The sequence below is a fragment of the Scardinius erythrophthalmus genome (assembly GCF_964197995.2).
Source record: "Scardinius erythrophthalmus genome assembly, chromosome: 6".
NCBI classification, from domain to species: domain Eukaryota; kingdom Metazoa; phylum Chordata; class Actinopteri; order Cypriniformes; family Leuciscidae; genus Scardinius; species Scardinius erythrophthalmus.
The window spans coordinates 37,661,972-37,679,516 of record NC_138226.1 but is presented as its reverse complement, the minus strand read 5'-3'; the positions used below and the strand labels follow the sequence as shown (position 1 = coordinate 37,679,516).

General features: G+C 42.8%; 1 protein-coding gene across 3 annotated transcripts; it reads left to right on the top strand.

Annotated features, from left to right (window-relative positions):
- The first annotated feature begins 3,985 nt into the window (after nt 1-3,985).
- Nucleotides 3,986-7,092, top strand: LOC308692380 (uncharacterized protein). Of its 3 annotated transcripts, none has more exons than XM_081368330.1 (4): nt 3,986-4,464; nt 5,268-5,399; nt 5,671-5,808; nt 6,065-7,092. In XM_081368330.1, the coding sequence occupies exons 1-4, from the start codon at nt 4,380-4,382 to the stop codon at nt 6,994-6,996; spliced, it is 1,287 nt and encodes a 428-aa protein (XP_081224456.1). In that variant the 5' UTR covers nt 3,986-4,379; the 3' UTR covers nt 6,997-7,092. The 3 variants fall into 3 exon arrangements, with proteins under 3 accessions (XP_081224456.1, XP_081224458.1, XP_081224457.1); XM_081368332.1 differs by having other exon boundaries at nt 4,139-4,464; nt 6,155-7,092; XM_081368331.1 differs by having other exon boundaries at nt 4,139-4,464; nt 6,098-7,092.
- Nucleotides 7,093-17,545: the final 10,453 nt, after the last annotated feature.

Genomic DNA, 17,545 nt, shown 5'->3' with positions numbered 1-17,545 from the left:
CAGTGCCTGAGCCGGTGGGGTCTGTTCCAGTGCCTGAGCCGGTGGGGTCTGTTCCAGTGCCTGAGCCGGTGGGGTCTGTTCCAGTGCCTGAGCCGGTGGGGTCTGTTCCAGTGCCTGAGCCGGTGGGGTCTGTTCCAGTGCCTGAGCCGGTGGGGTCTGTTCCTGTGCCCTGGCCGCCCGAGGGAGAGTCTCCGCCCTGGCCGCCCGATGGACTGTCTGCTCTGTCCTGGCCGCCCGATGGACGGTCGTCTTCGCCCTGGCCGCCAGATGAACTGTCGTCTTCGCCCTGGCCGCCAGATGAACTGTCGTCTTCGCCCTGGCCGCCAGATGAACTGTCGTCTTCGCCCTGGCCGCCAGATGAACTGTCGTCTTCGCCCTGGCCGCCAGATGAACTGTCGTCGTCGCCCTGGCCGCCAGATGAACTGTCACTCCCTGTTCCCGTTTCCCTCCATGGACCTGGCCCCCCATCCCTCCCCCTGATCCTCCACCGGTCCACCTCCCGCCTGGACTCTTGTTTTGTTTTTTTTTGTCTTGGAGCGTCTGGTAGCCGCTCCGTAGAGTGGGGGTTATGTCACAGTGTCTGGTTTGTGTATTCCTGGTCTCCACTAGAGGTCCTCTTCCCCACGGTGTCATCCACATATTGAACTGCATTCCCCACAATTCCTTGTCTGCACTCATCACTATTAATTGTGCCCAGCTGTTCCCCATCATGATTGTTAGTTCTGTGTGTATTTATACCCTGTCTGTTTCAGTGTTTGTTACGGAGTCCTTGTTAAATGTCACGTCACTTCTGTAGTCTCTTGCTTGCCTGTTCTTGTTTGTGTTTCTTGTTTATGGACTGTTTATTTGGATTTTGACCCCTGCCTGATGACTACGATTTTGGATTACATTTAAATAAACATACTGCTATTGGATCTTCCTGATTCCCGTGTGTGTTCGTGACACTTCCTCTCCGAGATAAGATGTAATGCTTGGTTACTAGGGACTTTAAGCAACAGCTGCTGATGGAACGGCAAAGGCAGCCGGAAGTAAGCGTTAACTGTCGTAGCTAAAGAGCGCAAAAATCACTAAGCAACAGTAAAGAGGACAACGTTGGGGTAATTTAATCATCAGACAAAATACCAAAAAAGGAGGTGATTTTTGAGCAAGAAAAGGGTTGCTTTTGGCATTAATGATATACAGAAACGATTACAATGCCACATAACCTAAAACATAACATTAACTTTCTTAATCTGTCACTTAGTAACGACTACGGTAAATCAGCTGTTCTCCCGTAGTAGACGGTTACAGTAGAACGTCGGGAGGTAGCAGGTAATGTCGCACGTGCACAATAGAACGACAGAATGCCATTGCCGTTCCACCAGAGGCCGTTGCTTAAAGTCCCTACTGTCTAAGCAAGCAGTGGTGGGGGACTTTGAGAGAACTGAGCTGAAGCTTGCCGTTGACACTGTATGTGCAGGCCCGGGGTGAGTGGAAAGATTGCTTTCTCTGTGTAGCATTTATTATTCTGCGTTGTGCGGGCAGCATCCCCAGTCCAAATCCGGATCATGGCAGTCTTTTCGTGTAGGTGAAGACGTCGCTGAACTCCTTTTTGCCAACACAATATTTTCGCCGGGTTGATCCTCTGCTGCTCACATTAATCCACATTGATAGTTGGCCCCGGTGTTCTCTGATGCTCAAATCCAGAAATGAAAGTAGCATGTGACTCACTGGTGGGAGTAGTCATGGCTGAGAGGTTAAGGCGATGGACTCGAAATCCATTGGGGTCTCTCCGCGCAGGTTCGAATCCTGCCGACTACGTGGCTCCTTCGTGTCACTTTGTCTATTTGCGACAGGAATTGTGACATCCAGGAGCTTTGTACGAGCTGCTCTTTTCTCTAACACGGAAAATTGGGCAACCCACATCTCTTTTCAAGCCTGAAGTGAGCAGGTTTTTGTGTAGGTGAAGACATTGTTAGCTTATAAATAAGTGTTTTGGCACACCAGTCCGAGTGGCGCTACAAATTCTTCTAAAATCTGATTTTATTTCGGGCATGTTAAATTAGCGTTCGACAAACGCGAACAAACTTTTATTTATGTACACTCACAATAACAATTAAATGTTGTGCTTTTGTAAAATAAAGAAAACAAACAGGGTGCGCTTTCTGCCGTCTCGTCACAGAAATGAACCAAAACTCTATAGGCTACTTGCCTCGGTCACGATATTATCTGATTATGCAATGTAGCGTCTGGACCAATCAGACACACACAAATTATTCATTTATTTAATGAATAATCCAGCAAACTCACTCTCCCAAATAAGGCCTGTGAAACGTTCCCCAAATGAAGCTAACACACTGGCAGGACGCAGTGTCTTGTTACAGGACACACACTGAGACTGAGTTTTACGACCGAAAAGAATGTCCTGAGAGCTGTGACTCTCATTTAAATTCTTGCAGAGGAAGAGAAATAAAAACCCTGTTAATCCTATATATATTCTATATAAAACCACTTGATAAATGTGTAAACATGTATCTTATTTTCTCATCTCATGATTTTCCCTTTTATGTGGCGTTTGTATTCTTGTAAACTCAATTGGGTTAATGTTTCAGACTTTGCATATTATGGTTAACCAACATTATATATGTGCGTCATGTTTGGTCTCTAAAAAATCCAATCTTCGTCTCCGATTTGTTAATTTACATTACATGTTGCTAACTTTGTGATGCATTAGTATTATAAGAATGTTAAAGATTCTTTTCTTAAACACCCAATGAAAGTACATATTCAAATGCCCTGCTAGAACACAAAGGGTCGTAAAATTTCCCTCCAAAGGGAAATTTTCTCATTGGGTCTTGGACCTCTAGAGGTTGTGCCATCTTCACGCTTTAAAGTCACTGATCAGCTTTTAGCTCTCTCTTAGTCCCTTTCTGAAATGCTGACGTGAAGAAGAAGCCTCTAAGGACCCACCAAGCTTGTGCCAGGCTGCGGCCTTGTCTTTCCATTCACCAAAGATACTCTGAAAACCACTGGTTCTCTCTCATCAAGACCACATCAGCAAAGATCAACTGGAGCCTCAACAAATTGCATCAGGACATTTTAATTCAAATGGGCGAGACATGAAAGTATCAAACTTAGTCTCATTATTTGATACATTAAGTATCCTTACCCCTTTAAAGAAGGGCGTTTTAGAACTAAACCGATGGTTTGCTCAAGGCTGTTGATCTGCTGACAAACAATGATTTCAAACAATGCTATAATTTCTTGCTTTCCTGTATTCTGCTTCAGCTCTCTTTCCCTTGGTAAACTGTATGCATGTATGTGTGTGTATGTTAGAGTAGTTTAAGTGTTTAGACTAGTTAATAAAATCTTGTTCATGTCACACGTAAAGTTGTCCTTGTCTCAAGCTTATAACTGGAGTCACTAATCATTTAGATTTTTGCTACTGCTCTTAGTAGTACTGTAAATTAAGAAAGACATTTCCCATGCCCCGGAAATGTACATTTCTTAGAGTTAATAAACAATTAATCCTGAGTGTTCACGGGACATATAGGTTAATTGATTGTAATATTAATTTACGACAGATTAATTAATTATATTAACTAATCCAAATATTCATAATCAATTATAACCAGTTATTATTGATTATTAATATTTCATAGAGCTAATTTGCTACAGCAATCCATATGAAACCATCCAATATTAAATTGGCTATGATATAACCGTGGCTGTGTAGTATTCCCCTATATTCACCACAGTGGCTGGAAACATTGTTTTCATTCATAATTACTTGCATGGATTCACATCGCAAATCAATCAGCAATTAAAAAATTCAGATTCAAATTCTAGACATGCCCCTGTGTTTCTTGATGATCAATGCAGATTTATGCCAGTCTCCAGTAGAGATCCATTTCCTGGAGAGTTTAGGTGTAGGAGTTTAGTCATAATTACAACTTGTAACTTGTGGTAGAACTCCGACTTGTACCACTTGATCGCTGTACCACCTGACCACTGCAGATTCATTTGCCGTTGATAGTGTTGCCATAAAAACAATCAATCATCTCCTAATTACGGTAATTATTACGACATCCAACCCTAATCAAACACACCTGAACAAGCTAATCAAGGTCTTCACGATTAGGCTATATTAGAAAACTACAGGCAAGTGATTTTCATTAGGGTTGGAATTACCCAGGCCCCCAATTGGATCTTTAAAAACGCATTTTCAAAAAGTGTTTTGAACTCTTTTGATAGTGTTTGTTGTGGGACTCAGCTGATGTTTTGATGCAGCAACAGGAATTTTTCTTTGTAGTTTTGTGGTCCTTGCTGTCTGCCCCTCCTGACTCAATAATTCAGTGCATCTTCCAGCAGAGTTGATTTTATGATTGCAGGGCAAGAGGATGACAGCTCAAGTGTACTGCTCGTTTAGTGCTGTTTTATTGTGTCTGTCTGCTTGTTTGAGCACAACAGACGCTGGAGTCCTAGGTGAGAAGTTCTTTTAGCTTCATTACGCAGCCCGAAGAAGTGCATAAATAAAGTGCCTTACAAAATTGGATTTCAGACACATCTGCTTACAAAAATACAGTACAGATGTCAAGTGGAAGTTCATCTTTGTATGTTGGTTTAGTTTTAATAATAAGCAAAGTATAAATATGCCAACTGTCATAAGTTTATGCATTTTTCATTGTACAAGTAAAACCCATATAATCACTAATAGGCTTTTTTGTTTACTGTTAAACACGAACATTAGTGTTATAATATGGCTGCAAAATTGTTACCGGACTGTATCAATCCTGATTTGAAACTTTTGCCTAAAGTTTTTTTTGTTTTAAGAAATGCATAAGCCTACAATATAACGTGGGGAGCTAATTCTAACCGATAACTCTGCATTTTACATATATAGTGGGTTTAGAACTATATTTGTTTTATTTTCTGTTGAGTAGCTTATTAAAATGCTTAAAAGGAAAATGAGGGTGGTCATGGGGATGGCATTTTTGAAGATGTACACCAGTAAATTTGTATACAACATAGAAAGACTGATAGAAAGCATGGACATCAGTTAATATCACTAGTGGGGTAGGTTGTAACTGCACTCTCAGTCTTTGACACCGATTGATGCAGTTTAGTGAAAAATGGTAGATTTCTAAGCTACTTGAATTGAAGCAGATAAATGTGTGAATATTATAAAGGGAGACTCATTGCAAAACCCCTGACTTGCAAATGCTGTAGCAAACTATTACAGCACTTCCTGGTCTCCCCTAATGATCCTCTTGAATCCTCTCCTGTAGTGTCTGGTCAGTGTCCGGCAACGCTGACGGTCGTGCCCTCCCGACGAGGATGCACTTCTGATAGAGACTGCTCTGGAGGACACAAATGCTGTCAATTTCCCTGTGGGTCGGCGTGTGTGCCGCCTGTTTTCAGTGAGTTTTAATTATTGATGCATGCTATACGTCTTCCAGAAAAAAAACCCCTGAAAAAATGTCTTCACTCAGGAATTGCTAGTCAGTTTCACAAATAATTGCAAAGAAACCGCAAGTAACACATTGAACTAAACGTGAAACTATGAAGTAGATGGACTGAATATTCCGGTAAACCCTCCTACGATCTTTTTTTTTTCTCTCTCTTTTTCATAGTATATGAGACATTCAGTATTCAGTGATGTGGTTTCTCTGTCATGTGTCTCTGTAACAGCAAAGCCAGGGGAGTGTCCAAGCACAAATTTTGGAGCAGGAATGTGTGCAGAGTTGTGTTCCTATGACAGTGACTGTCCGAACAATGAGAAATGCTGCTGCAATGGATGTGGACATCAGTGTATGAATCCATTTGCAGGTATTTGTTAGTGTTTGGGTCAGCTTCATTTCATTTTGTCTTGTTTTATAATTAATCGTTCTCAATGTAAAGTATTCAGCCAATAGCACGGTTTAAAGCACAAGATGGCTTTACAAAATTAATTCATACGATTAATTAATACAATCATGATTTAATAATTAAGAGGAGTAAAACTTGGTATTTGGGTTTTGTGCTGTATCTGAGACTGAATGCCTCTAAACAGACTGACTAAAGTTGACTATCTGGATCCATCCAGGAAAGCCTGCAGCCGAACCACCAAAGCCTCCAGGAAAGCCTGCAGCCGAACCTCCAGGAAAGCCTGCAGTCGAACCACCAAAGCCTCCAGGAAAGCCTGCAGTCCAACCACCAAAGCCTCCAGGAAAGCCTGCAGTCGAACCTCCAGGAAAGCCTGCAGCCGAACCACCAAAGCCTCCAGGAAAGCCTACAGCCGAACCACCAAAGCCTCCAGGAAAGCCTGCAGCCGAACCTCCAGGAAAGCCTGCAGTCGAACCACCAAAGCCTCCAGGAAAGCCTGCAGTCGAACCTCCAGGAAAGCCTGCAGCCGAACCACCGAAGCCTCCAGGAAAGCCTGCAGCCAAACCTCAAGGAAAGCCTGCAGCCAAGCCTCCAGGAAAGCCTGCAGCCGAACCTCCGGAGCCTTCTACCGAAGAGCCGGAGCCTTCTACCGAAGAGCCGGAGCCTTCTACCGAAGAGCCGGAGCCTTCTACCGAAGAGCCGGAGCCTTCTACCGAACTGCCAGAGCCTTCTACTGAACTGCCTGAGCCGGAGCCTTCTACCGAACCTCCTGAGCCAGAGCCTTCAGACGAACTGCCAGTGACGCCTGCAGTGGAACCCCCGAAGCCTCCTGTGAAACCTGCAGCCGAACCTCCGAAGCCTCCTGTGAAGCCTGCAGCCGAACCTCCGAAGCCTCCTGTGAAGCCTGCAGCCGAACCTCCGAAGCCTCCTGTGAAGCCTGCAGCCGAACCCCTGAAGCCTCCTGTGAAGCCTGCAGCCGAACCCCTGAAGCCTCCTGTGAAGCCTGCGGGCAAGCCTCCTGTGAAGCCTGCAGCCGAACCGCCCAAGCCTCCAATGAAGCCTGCAGCCAAACCGCCCAAGCCTCCAATGAAGCCTGCAGCCGAACCGCCAAAGTCAACTTACCCTTATGGCCAATGTCCTGGCCATAAGTAATGTGGCTATGCATGCAGTTAACTGTGCTGATTTAACCATTGGATATATGGTGTTTTCCCTGTTTATCACCAAATAAATCTCACACTTGTAAGACCATTTTCCTCTCTCTTTTTTTTTTTTTTTTTTTTTAAGTGGGAAAACAAGGAATTAGATTTTTGTATTCCAGTGTTAGTTTGGCTGTTCTCTCACATAATGGCTCACTGGAATCAATGCATGAAATCCCACCCTACAAAGCCACGCCGCCTTCAAAACGCTTGAACACACAGCAGAGTCTGTAAAGTCTCTCAAGACGAAAGACTGCACTAAATTGACTCATGTCTAAAATGCATAACATTACAGTGATAATGAACGTAAACAACTTGCAGTGCTCTAGTTGTACCACCTGACTGATTCAGATTAATTTCGGTGTTGACATGGAAACGTCTGAATCCAAATGCCATGATTGGATGAAGAATTCTATTATTCATTGCTATAGGATGTGAAGTTTCAACCAGTACTGGCTATTGACCAATAGTCTTCTGCATTCTGAAGCATTTTAGTGAAATTGTGTCTTCTAGTGGTCATTTTAGGAAGTTGCAACTTCAAGCCTATTAACAAATGATCCCTTTAGTTACCTGTGACCAAATGAGTTCTGAATGCCTGTAATGCTGAGTTCACACTGCACAATTTTCAAAGTAGTCGGGTCACTGTTCTTTTCACACTGCATGACTATCTGGGGTAACGTTCAGTTGCTGCTGTGTGCACGATGCACCGACGACAGTTTCACACTGCATGACTATACAAAAGAAAGAATCGCTGACTGGTCTGCAAACTGCGTTTCACAACCAAACCCACGCGAGAAGTGATATGGAAATAACGCAAGATCACGCGTGTGTAAGACTGGAGTTCTCACGTGAGACTTAAATAGTTATTAAAAATGATAGCCTGCAAGAAGATTTGCAATCCAAATTGTCTGTACGTGCAAAGAGAGTTGGGGGCAAATAAATCATTTTACAATGTGCTACTGTTGCTGCTGGTCAAGCAAATGTTTGTGCTTTGTTTCTGTTAAAATACTGATATTCTGGTCTATAACTCTTCCCCGAACATCCCGCTGTCCTGTAGTTTTCAGTCAGAACACATTATCACAGCAGGATTTTGAATCGCAGACAGATCCAGATATTTAACATGCCAAACATCTCACGGGCGTCGCCGACTCATCTGCGATTCTCTCAGATCGCGTCGTTGATAATTCACACTGCGTGAATGTCACTCGTGTGAACGAGCACCGATTAGCCTATGATTTCGGGCATTTGTTGGCGATCTCCTAGCCTGGTTAAAACCAGACCATTCTCAGTAGTAACTGAGTTATGGTCTGTCAAAGCTTCATTAATAACTCATTTCCAAAGGGGCGTCACCAACGGACGTCGCTCAAATGCCTCTGGGCGCAATTGGATAAATTGGTAAATTACACTACGCCATAAAAGTATGTACTCTTTTTGTGAAGAAAAGGTATTTACTTTTGAATGTGTAGCAAAAAAGTAGGCAAGCTTTGGGACATACTACTTCGTCATCTTTATCGGACGGATCTGTCGCGTGCATCCTGTCACGTAAACTGCCCTATCAATCATCTTGTCACAGTTAAAATCCTCTATTAAATCTAATTAAATTTCCTACAGTTCCGGAGAGAAATGTAGTAGCATGTTCATCTGCCAGTGGAGACTGTCCTCATGTGCTTGCAATTTGAATATAATAATGCATTTAAAAGTTGGTGCGCTTCACCAACGGACGTCGCTCAAATGCCTCTGGGCGCAATTGGATAGACCTAAAACCAATCAGAGCGATCGTCATTGTGTAGAGCCCGCCCCAACGTTTCTGATTGGTGCCGCGATTTCGACGGATTAGAAATGGGCTTGAATGAGCTCTTTGCCAGACTACTTGCAGAGCAAATCTAAATTTGCCGGAAGTTGTCTGGGTTTTCCCAGGCTAGCGATCTCCCAAAACCTGTCGGCGAATGAAAAATTGTTCAGTGTGAACTCTGCACTGATCCAGTAAAACAGCCCTTCAAATGAGTGATGCTAATTACCCAGATTTAGCTCATTACAAACAATCCAAGAGTCTGGAATAGAAGTGTAAAGTGCTTGATTTCTTGAACATCCTCACCTTTCTTGATTTTGACATTTTCTTTGGACACTGAACAAAAGAACATCCTTTATTTCAGTAATAAACTAATGATTTATCATCAAATTAAAAAAAAGTTTCTCACAGTCATATTAACATACAATCTCTTGTGAAATAGGTGCACTTAATTGTATTGTGTAGTGTATTTAAAATGTTAAAAAGTATCTATTTAAAAAAAACTGTACTTACAGATGAATTAATATTAATACAATATAAGGCCGCTTAAGAGCACTTAAAGACCCACTGAAGTGCCTTGAAACGCGCAGCATTTTTCAGTGTGTTGACGTAATTTCCACTGAAACAGGGAGACAGGACGGGACATACTGAGCAGACTCAAACTGAGCTTGCTGACGTAGATGTGACGTGAGCAACCTGTCTGACAGTTGTAAGTCTTCTAGTAGCTGTGCCAAGAGAAATATGAATCATTCCCTTACAAATCTTGCAGAGACAGAGAGAGTGAGTAGAGGGTGTCCATGAGCTAGGAGCAGGAGCAACTTTATGACTCTCTATGGGCTTCTGCCTTGACTTTATCGGACTTTATGCCTCCACGTCCCCCCGATTGACTGCGAGCTTCTACTCCTGTCTATACGGTAGGGCTTGCATAGACTAGTCGAGTAGTAGATAGATCGACTACTTCAACCACTAGTCGACGCTGTCGGAAACAATCGACTACTCGAGCGTCCATTAACCATAAATGAATTAAAAATTGCGAACGTCACCAACAGACACCACGCGTCAGATGTGTGGAAGTATTTCATCAAGGATGACAAAAATATTGTAATTGGCCAACTCTGCAAGAGGCCGTTCACATATTGCGTCTAAAAACGCGTGGAAAGCACGCGGCCGTGCCGCTGTCTCCTACAAGCGCTTGCACTCCCGTGGCATCTGTCGTCGCTATGCAACCAAACTGCACTCTCCATGATGACGACGAAGAAGTTATCATTCAGCAAAGGATTAATTTATTTCTAGCCCTTGCATTAGCTTTACTACTAGATCTATTTCGGGAGATGAGAAGGAAAAACCCGCCTGGAAAAACTAGCGCACCATGTTTCTTTCATTATGAGCGCGCTCACCGCGCGCCTACATTTGAAATAACGACCTTGAGCGCGGAAAAGACGCGATATGTGAAGTCCCCTAGAAGCAGACGTCTGAAATGAAAGGCAAGAACGGCTGTTTATTTGGCTTTAGACTGTTACATGAAAATTTATAAATGAAATGTCATAATTATAATGTTTTGAGAGTTTACTTATGTAATTGTTGCATTAGGCTATGAATTAGTAAATGTTTATTGATAAGATCTAGCTATTTCATTTACAGTAGCATGAACGACGAGTAGTCGAGTAACTTTGAGTATTGTTTTGATAAGAAATCGACTAGCAGAAATCAGTAGTCGTGCAACCCCTACTATACGGTAATTTCCAGAGAGTCGGGTGGTTATGACGCAATCGGTAGCCTATTTATACAAAAACTGCTTCTACGGGGTACAAGGCAATGGAGCCTTTTATACATTGTCGTGTTTCTTTAGAAATAAACAATGGACAAATAGAGTCTTTAAATGCCTCAGATGTAAAGTTATTTGCTGTCAAAGTGAAGCCAAAATGAATGTGAGTCAATGGAATGCTAACAGCAGGTGATGGCTTGTTAGCCAATGGCGGCCTTCAGGGATGGTACGCTATCCGAGAGCTGGATTACTCCCCTGTACAAGCTGTCCTGTACACTTCCTCGTCCTGTGAAAAAGCTAAAGAAACCTTTCTACACCTGAAACAAGAAGCTATTAAATGCACGATTTCGAATATATGTGGTTTGTGTGTGATGTTCGTGCGATTTGGGGTATTTTCATATGACTAAAGAATGTTTACAGTATACATGCTAAGCAGGTGTAGCGATTAGCTGCATACAAAATGCTAAATATAACATATTTCAATCAACATCATTATATGACTAAACTCCATTTTAGATCGCGATCGGAAGATAATACAAATACTCTATGGTGGTTTAAAGTGAGTTTTGAGTAAAAGTGTAATATTAACATTTTAAATTGTGTTATGTAGCTTGATGCTAATTGTTCCATATTACATAATCCATAATCTTCCATGTTCCTAGCTTTGGAAGGAGCAGCCTATCTCTCTCGTCCCTTTGTAAATTGTGGTCTTCATCCTTTAATGCCACAAACTTTAAGCTGACAAAGCATGAACACTTTAAGGAGAAAGTGCTGTTATATCCCTTGGGTGGCTGTTCCCTGGCAAAGGCCTGGCTGGCTAGCTCAAATGGTAGAGCATCAGACTTTTAATCTGAGGGTCCAGGGTTCCTGTTCAGGTGAAGGTTTGTTGCAGACCTCCCCTAATCTCTTGCTGTGCTCTTCCCAGCCTTTGAGGGAGATGGTCTTCCTCTCCGAGATAAGATGTAATGCTTGGTTACTAGGGACTTTAAGCAACAGCTGCTGATGGAACGGCAAAGGCAGCCATAAGTAAGCGTTAACTGCCGTAGCTAAAGAGCGCAAAAATTAAATTGGGGTGATTTAATCATCAGACAAAATACCAAAAAAGGAGGTGATATTTGAGCAAGAGAAGGGTTGCTTTTGGCATTTAATGATATACAGAAACGATTACAATGCCACATAACCTAAAACATAACATTAACTTTCTTAATCTGTCACGTAGTAACAACTACGGTAAATCAGCTGTTCTCTCGTAGTAGACGGTTACAGTAGAACGTCGCGAGGTAGCAGTTAATGTCGCACGTGCGCAATAGAACGACAGAATGCCATTGCCGTTCCACCAGAGGCCATTGCTTAAAGTCCCTACTGTCTAAGCAAGCAGTGGAGGGGGACTTTAGAGAGAACTGAGCTGAAGCTTGCCGTTGACACTGTATGTGCAGGCCCGGGGTGAGTGGAAAGATTGCTTTCTCTGTGTAGCATTTAGTATTCTGCGTTGTGCGGGCAGCATCCCCAGTCCAAATCCGGATCATGGCAGTCTTTTCGTGTAGGTGAAGACGTCGCTGAACTCCTTTTTGCCAACACAATATTTTCGCCGGGTTGATCCTCTGCTGCTCACATTGATCCACATTGATAGTTGGCCCCGGTGTTCTCTGATGCTCAAATCCAATAATGAAAATAGCATGTGACTCACTGGCGGGAGTAGTCATGGCTGAGAGGTTAAGGCGATGGACTCGAAATCCATTGGGGTCTCTCCGCGCAGGTTTGAATCCTGCCACCTACATGGCTCCTTCGTGTCACTTTGTCTATTTGCGACAGGAAGTGTGACATCCAGGAGCTTTGTACGAGCTGCTCTTTTCTCTAACACGGAAAATTGGGCAACCCACATCTCTTTTCAAGCCTGAAGTGAGCAGGTTTTTGTGTAGGTGAAGACATTGTTAGTTTATAAATAAGTGTTTTGGCACACCTGTCGGAGTGGCGCTACAAATTCTTCTAAAATCTGATTTTATTTCGGGCATGTTAAATTAGCGTTCGACAAACGCGAACAAACTTTTATTTATGGACACTCACAATAACAATTAAATGTTGTGCTTTTGTAAAATAAAGAAAACAAACAGGGTGCGCTTTCTGCCGTCTCGTCACAGAAATGAACCAAAACTCTATAGGCTACTTGCCTCGGTCACGATATTATCTGATTATGCAATCCATATGAAACCATCCAATTTTAAATTGGCTATGATATAACCGTGGCTGTGTATTCCCCTATATTCACTACAGTGGCTGGAAACATTGTTTTCATTCATAATTACTTGCATGGATTCACATCGCAAATCAATCAGCAATTAAAAAATTCAGATTCAAATTCTAGACATGCCCCTGTGTTTCTTGATGATCAATGCAGATTTATGCCAGTCTCCAGTAGAGATCCATTTCCTGGAGAGTTTAGGTGTAGGAGTTTAGTCATAATTACAACTTGTAACTTATGGTAGAACTCCGACTTGTACCACTTGATCGCTGTACCACCTGACCACTGCAGATTCATTTGCCGTTGATAGTGTTGCCATAAAAACAATCAATCATCTTCTAATTACGGTAATTATTATGACATCCAACCCTAATCAAACACACCTGAACAAGCTAATCAAGGTCTTCACAATTAGGCTATATTAGAAAACTACAGGCAAGTGATTTTCATTAGGGTTGGAATTACCCAGGCCCCCAATTGGATCTTTAAAAACACATTTTCAAAAAGTGTTTTGAACTCTTTTGATAGCGTTTGTTGTGGGACTCAGCTGATGTTTTGATGCAGCAACAGGGATTTTTCTTTGTAGTTTTGTGGTCCTTGCTGTCTGCCCCTCCTGACTCAGTAATTCAGTGCATCTTCCAGCAGAGTTGATTTTATGATTGCAGGGCCAGAGGATGACAGCTCAAGTGTACTGCTCATTTAGTGCTGTTTTATTGTGTCTGTCTGCTTATTTGAGCACAACAGACGCTGGAGTCCTAGGTGAGAAGTTATTTTAGCTTCATTACGCAGCCTGAAGAAGTGCATAAATAAAGTGCCTTACAAAATTGGATTTCAGGCACATCTGCTTACAAAAATACAGTACAGATGTCAAGTGGAAGTTCATCTTTGTATGTTGGTTTAGTTTTAATAATAAGCAAAGTATAAATATGCAAACTGTCATAAGTTTATGCATTTTTCATTGTACAAGTAAAACCCATATAATCACTAATAGGCTTTTTTGTTTACTGTTAAACACGAACATTAGTGTTATAATATGGCTGCAAAATTGTTACCGGACTGTATCAATCCTGAGTTGAAACTTTTGCCTAAAGTTTTTTTGTTTTAAGAAATGCATAAGCCTACAATATAACGTGGGGAGCTAATTCTAACCGATAACTCTGCATTTTACATATATAGTGGGTTTAGAACTATATTTGTTTTATTTTCTGTTGAGTAGCTTATTAAAATGCTTAAAAGGAAAATGAGGGTGGTCATGGGGATGGCATCATTTTTGAAGATGTACACCAGTAAATTTGTATACAACATAGAAAGACTGATAGAAAGCATGGACATCAGTTAATATCACTAGTGGGGTAGGTTGTAACTGCACTCTCAGTCTTTGAAACCGATTGATGCAGTTTAGTGAAAAATGGTAGATTTCTAAGCTACTTGAATTGAAGCAGATAAATGTGTGAATATTATAAAGGGAGACTCATTGCAAAACCCATGACTTGCAAATGCTGAAGCAAACCATTACAGCACTTCCTGGTCTCCCCTAATGATCCTCTTGAATCCTCTCCTGTAGTGTCTGGTCAGTGCCCGGCGACGCTGACGGTCGTGCCCTCCTGACAGGATGCACTTCTGATTGAGACTGCTCAGGAGGACACAAATGCTGTCAATTTCCCTGTGGGTCCGCGTGTGTGCCGCCTGTTTTCAGTGAGTTTTAATTATTGATGCATGCTATACGTCTTCCAGAAAAAAACCCTGAAAAAAATGTTTCACTCAGGAATTGCTAGTAAGTTTCACAAATAATTGCAAAGAAACCGCAAGTAACACATTGAACTAAACGTGAAACTATAAAGTAAATGGACTGAATATTCCGGTAAATCCTCCTACGGTCTTTTTTTTTTTCTTCTCTTTTTCATACAGTGTATGAGACATTCAGTATTCAGTGATGTGGTTTCTCTGTCATGTGTCTCTGTAACAGCAAAGCCAGGGGAGTGTCCAAGCACAAATTTTGGAGCAGGAATGTGTGCAGAGTTGTGTTCCTATGACAGTGACTGTCCGAACAATGAGAAATGCTGCTGCAATGGATGAGGACATCAGTGTATGAATCCATTTGCAGGTATTTGTTAGTGTTTGGGTCAGCTTCATTTCATTTTGTCTTGTTTTATAATTTATCTTTCTCAATGTAAAGTATTCAGCCAATAGCACGGTTTAAAGCACAGGATGGCTTTACAAAATTAATTAATACGATTAATTAATACAATCATTATTAACCCTCTGAGGTCTGAGCTGTTTTCTGGGCCCTGGAGGTGTTCTGACATTTCTGGTTATTTCTGTTACTTGTGATATTTTCATGGCTAAAGTCTAATTACACTAGCCTGGGTGCCAGCCCGAACCCCGCCCACAACATTTTTTGGTCGGGAAGTTCGGTCTGGACTCGATCCATTGAGGAGTAATTATGCTCGGCTCCTAGAAGGCCGAGCCAATCAAATTGCCAGGGCGGGGCTTTAATCGATGATGGACATATGGTATGCGGTGATGTCACCAAAGAGCGCTTGATTTGAATTAGTTTACAACAAAGACGACTGCAGCTGTAGAATTGAGATTTCACGAGTTCACGTTTACAAATAAGTCGGATAGAATAAATGCGTAGGCTATATGAGATGTCATGAGTTCACACAAATAAGTAAGATAGAATAAATGCGTATATGGCGTGCTGTCCGAGAAGGCTGTGGGCTCGGTAGCCATACTGCCCCCGTGTTCCTGGTTGTGAGAGAACAAGACAAGAGTGAGATTCGGGGTGGTGGAGGGACCGAGGGATGCTAAAAAACTGTCAAGGAGTGTTAGGTAAGTTGACAGAGTGAATATGCTTCCGTGGTAACGTTAGACACGGTATTGTTTGACAAGTTGATATTGGATTGATTATTTGTACGTGCTGCTCCCGAACTTTGTTTATGAAACATCATGTGTAGATTCCGCCATCGCGTCTGTTATTGAAGATATCGACAGCGCATTCATTTTAAAAGAGGAACAGAGAGCCGCGCCCGCGACATTTTGTTGGTTGAAAATATGAATTTGAATATACAATGCAAAATGGCGCCGCGGATGGCTGCTTCGGTTTTGAGCTCCTCAGTACTTTTACTGTTTTTGTTTGTTTGTCCTGTTTTATGTAACCTTTTCCCCGTCAGTTTAACTAGGAACGAACTCCTAGACATCAGGAACAACACACCAAACGACATTTTGCCGACTTTTGAGCATTCCGACATTTTATTAGACATCCTAGTTGGCGGAGCTGCGATCCTGTACAAGCGCTTCAAAAGACGCAAACGAGGGAAACGCGCGGGCGCGCTCGTGAAGTTTCGACAGCGCGGATTCAGGACTCCGCTGCCGAGCATTCACTTGGCAAATCTCCGTTCTCTAGCAAATAAAACAGACGAACTACTACTTCTCACCCGCACAAACAAGGACTTTTCAAACTCGGCTGCTCTTTGCTTCACAGAAACATGGCTGAACGGTTCCATACCGGACAGTGCGCTAAATCTAACGGGCTTCCAGCTGTTCAGAGCGGATCGCGTCGCCGAGTTAACTGGGAAAACGAGAGGCGGTGGATTATGTTTTTATATCAACGAAGGCTGGTGTTCAGATGTGACAGTGTTGACGAAGATGTGCTGCCCTAATTTGGAAGCTCTCTTCATTAACTGTAAGCCTTTTTATTCGCCGCGGGAGTTTTCCTCATTTATTCTGGCGAGTGTGTACATCCCCCCTGACGCGTGTGTGAGCGCGGCATTGCAACAGCTGGCTGATCAGATCACACAAACGGAGCAAAGTTACCCGGACTCTTTCACTATCATTCTCGGCGATTTTAATAAAGCTAATCTCACCCGTGAACTGCCTAAATTCAGACAGCACATCACCTGCCCCACCAGGGACACTAACATACTGGACCATTGCTACACTGCTTTAAAGGACGCATACCACTCTGTCCCCAGAGCAGCTTTGGGACTCTCTGATCATTGTTTGGTTCATCTTCTCCCAGCCTACAAGCAGAAACTTAAATCTGCTAAGGCAGTTGTAAGAACTGTAAAGAGATGGACCAGCGAAACAGAGCAGGTCTTACAAGGTTGTTTTGACTGCACTGATTGGAGTGTTTTTGAGGCTGCAGCCACTGATCTGGATGAGCTCACTGACACTGTGACATCTTACATCAGCTTCTGTGAGGACATGTGTGTCCCCACTAGGACTTTTTTAACATATAACAACGATAAGCCATGGTTCACTGCAAAACTAAAACATCTTCGTCAGGCCAAAGAGGATGCCTACAGGAGTGGGGACAGAGCCTTGTACAAACAGGCCAAATACACACTGACAAAGGAGATCAGAGAAGCTAAGAGGAGCTTCTCTGAAAAGCTGAAAAGCCAGTTTTCAGCTAACGACCCTGCATCAGTGTGGAAAGGCCTGAAAGCCATCACCAGCTACAAAACACCATCCCCCAACACTGTTGAGAATCAACGACTGGCCGACGATCTCAATGTATTTTACAGTAGATTTGAAAAGCCTGCTCTCACACCCCACACCCGCTCTGACCGTCTCTACACACAACCATCAACACCCCCCTCCCTCCCCCATACTGCTTCTCAGCCTGCACCTCAGATCAGTGAGGAGGATGTATGCAGAGTCTTCAGGAAACAGAAGATAAGGAAAGCCAAAGGCCCAGACGGTGTCTCACC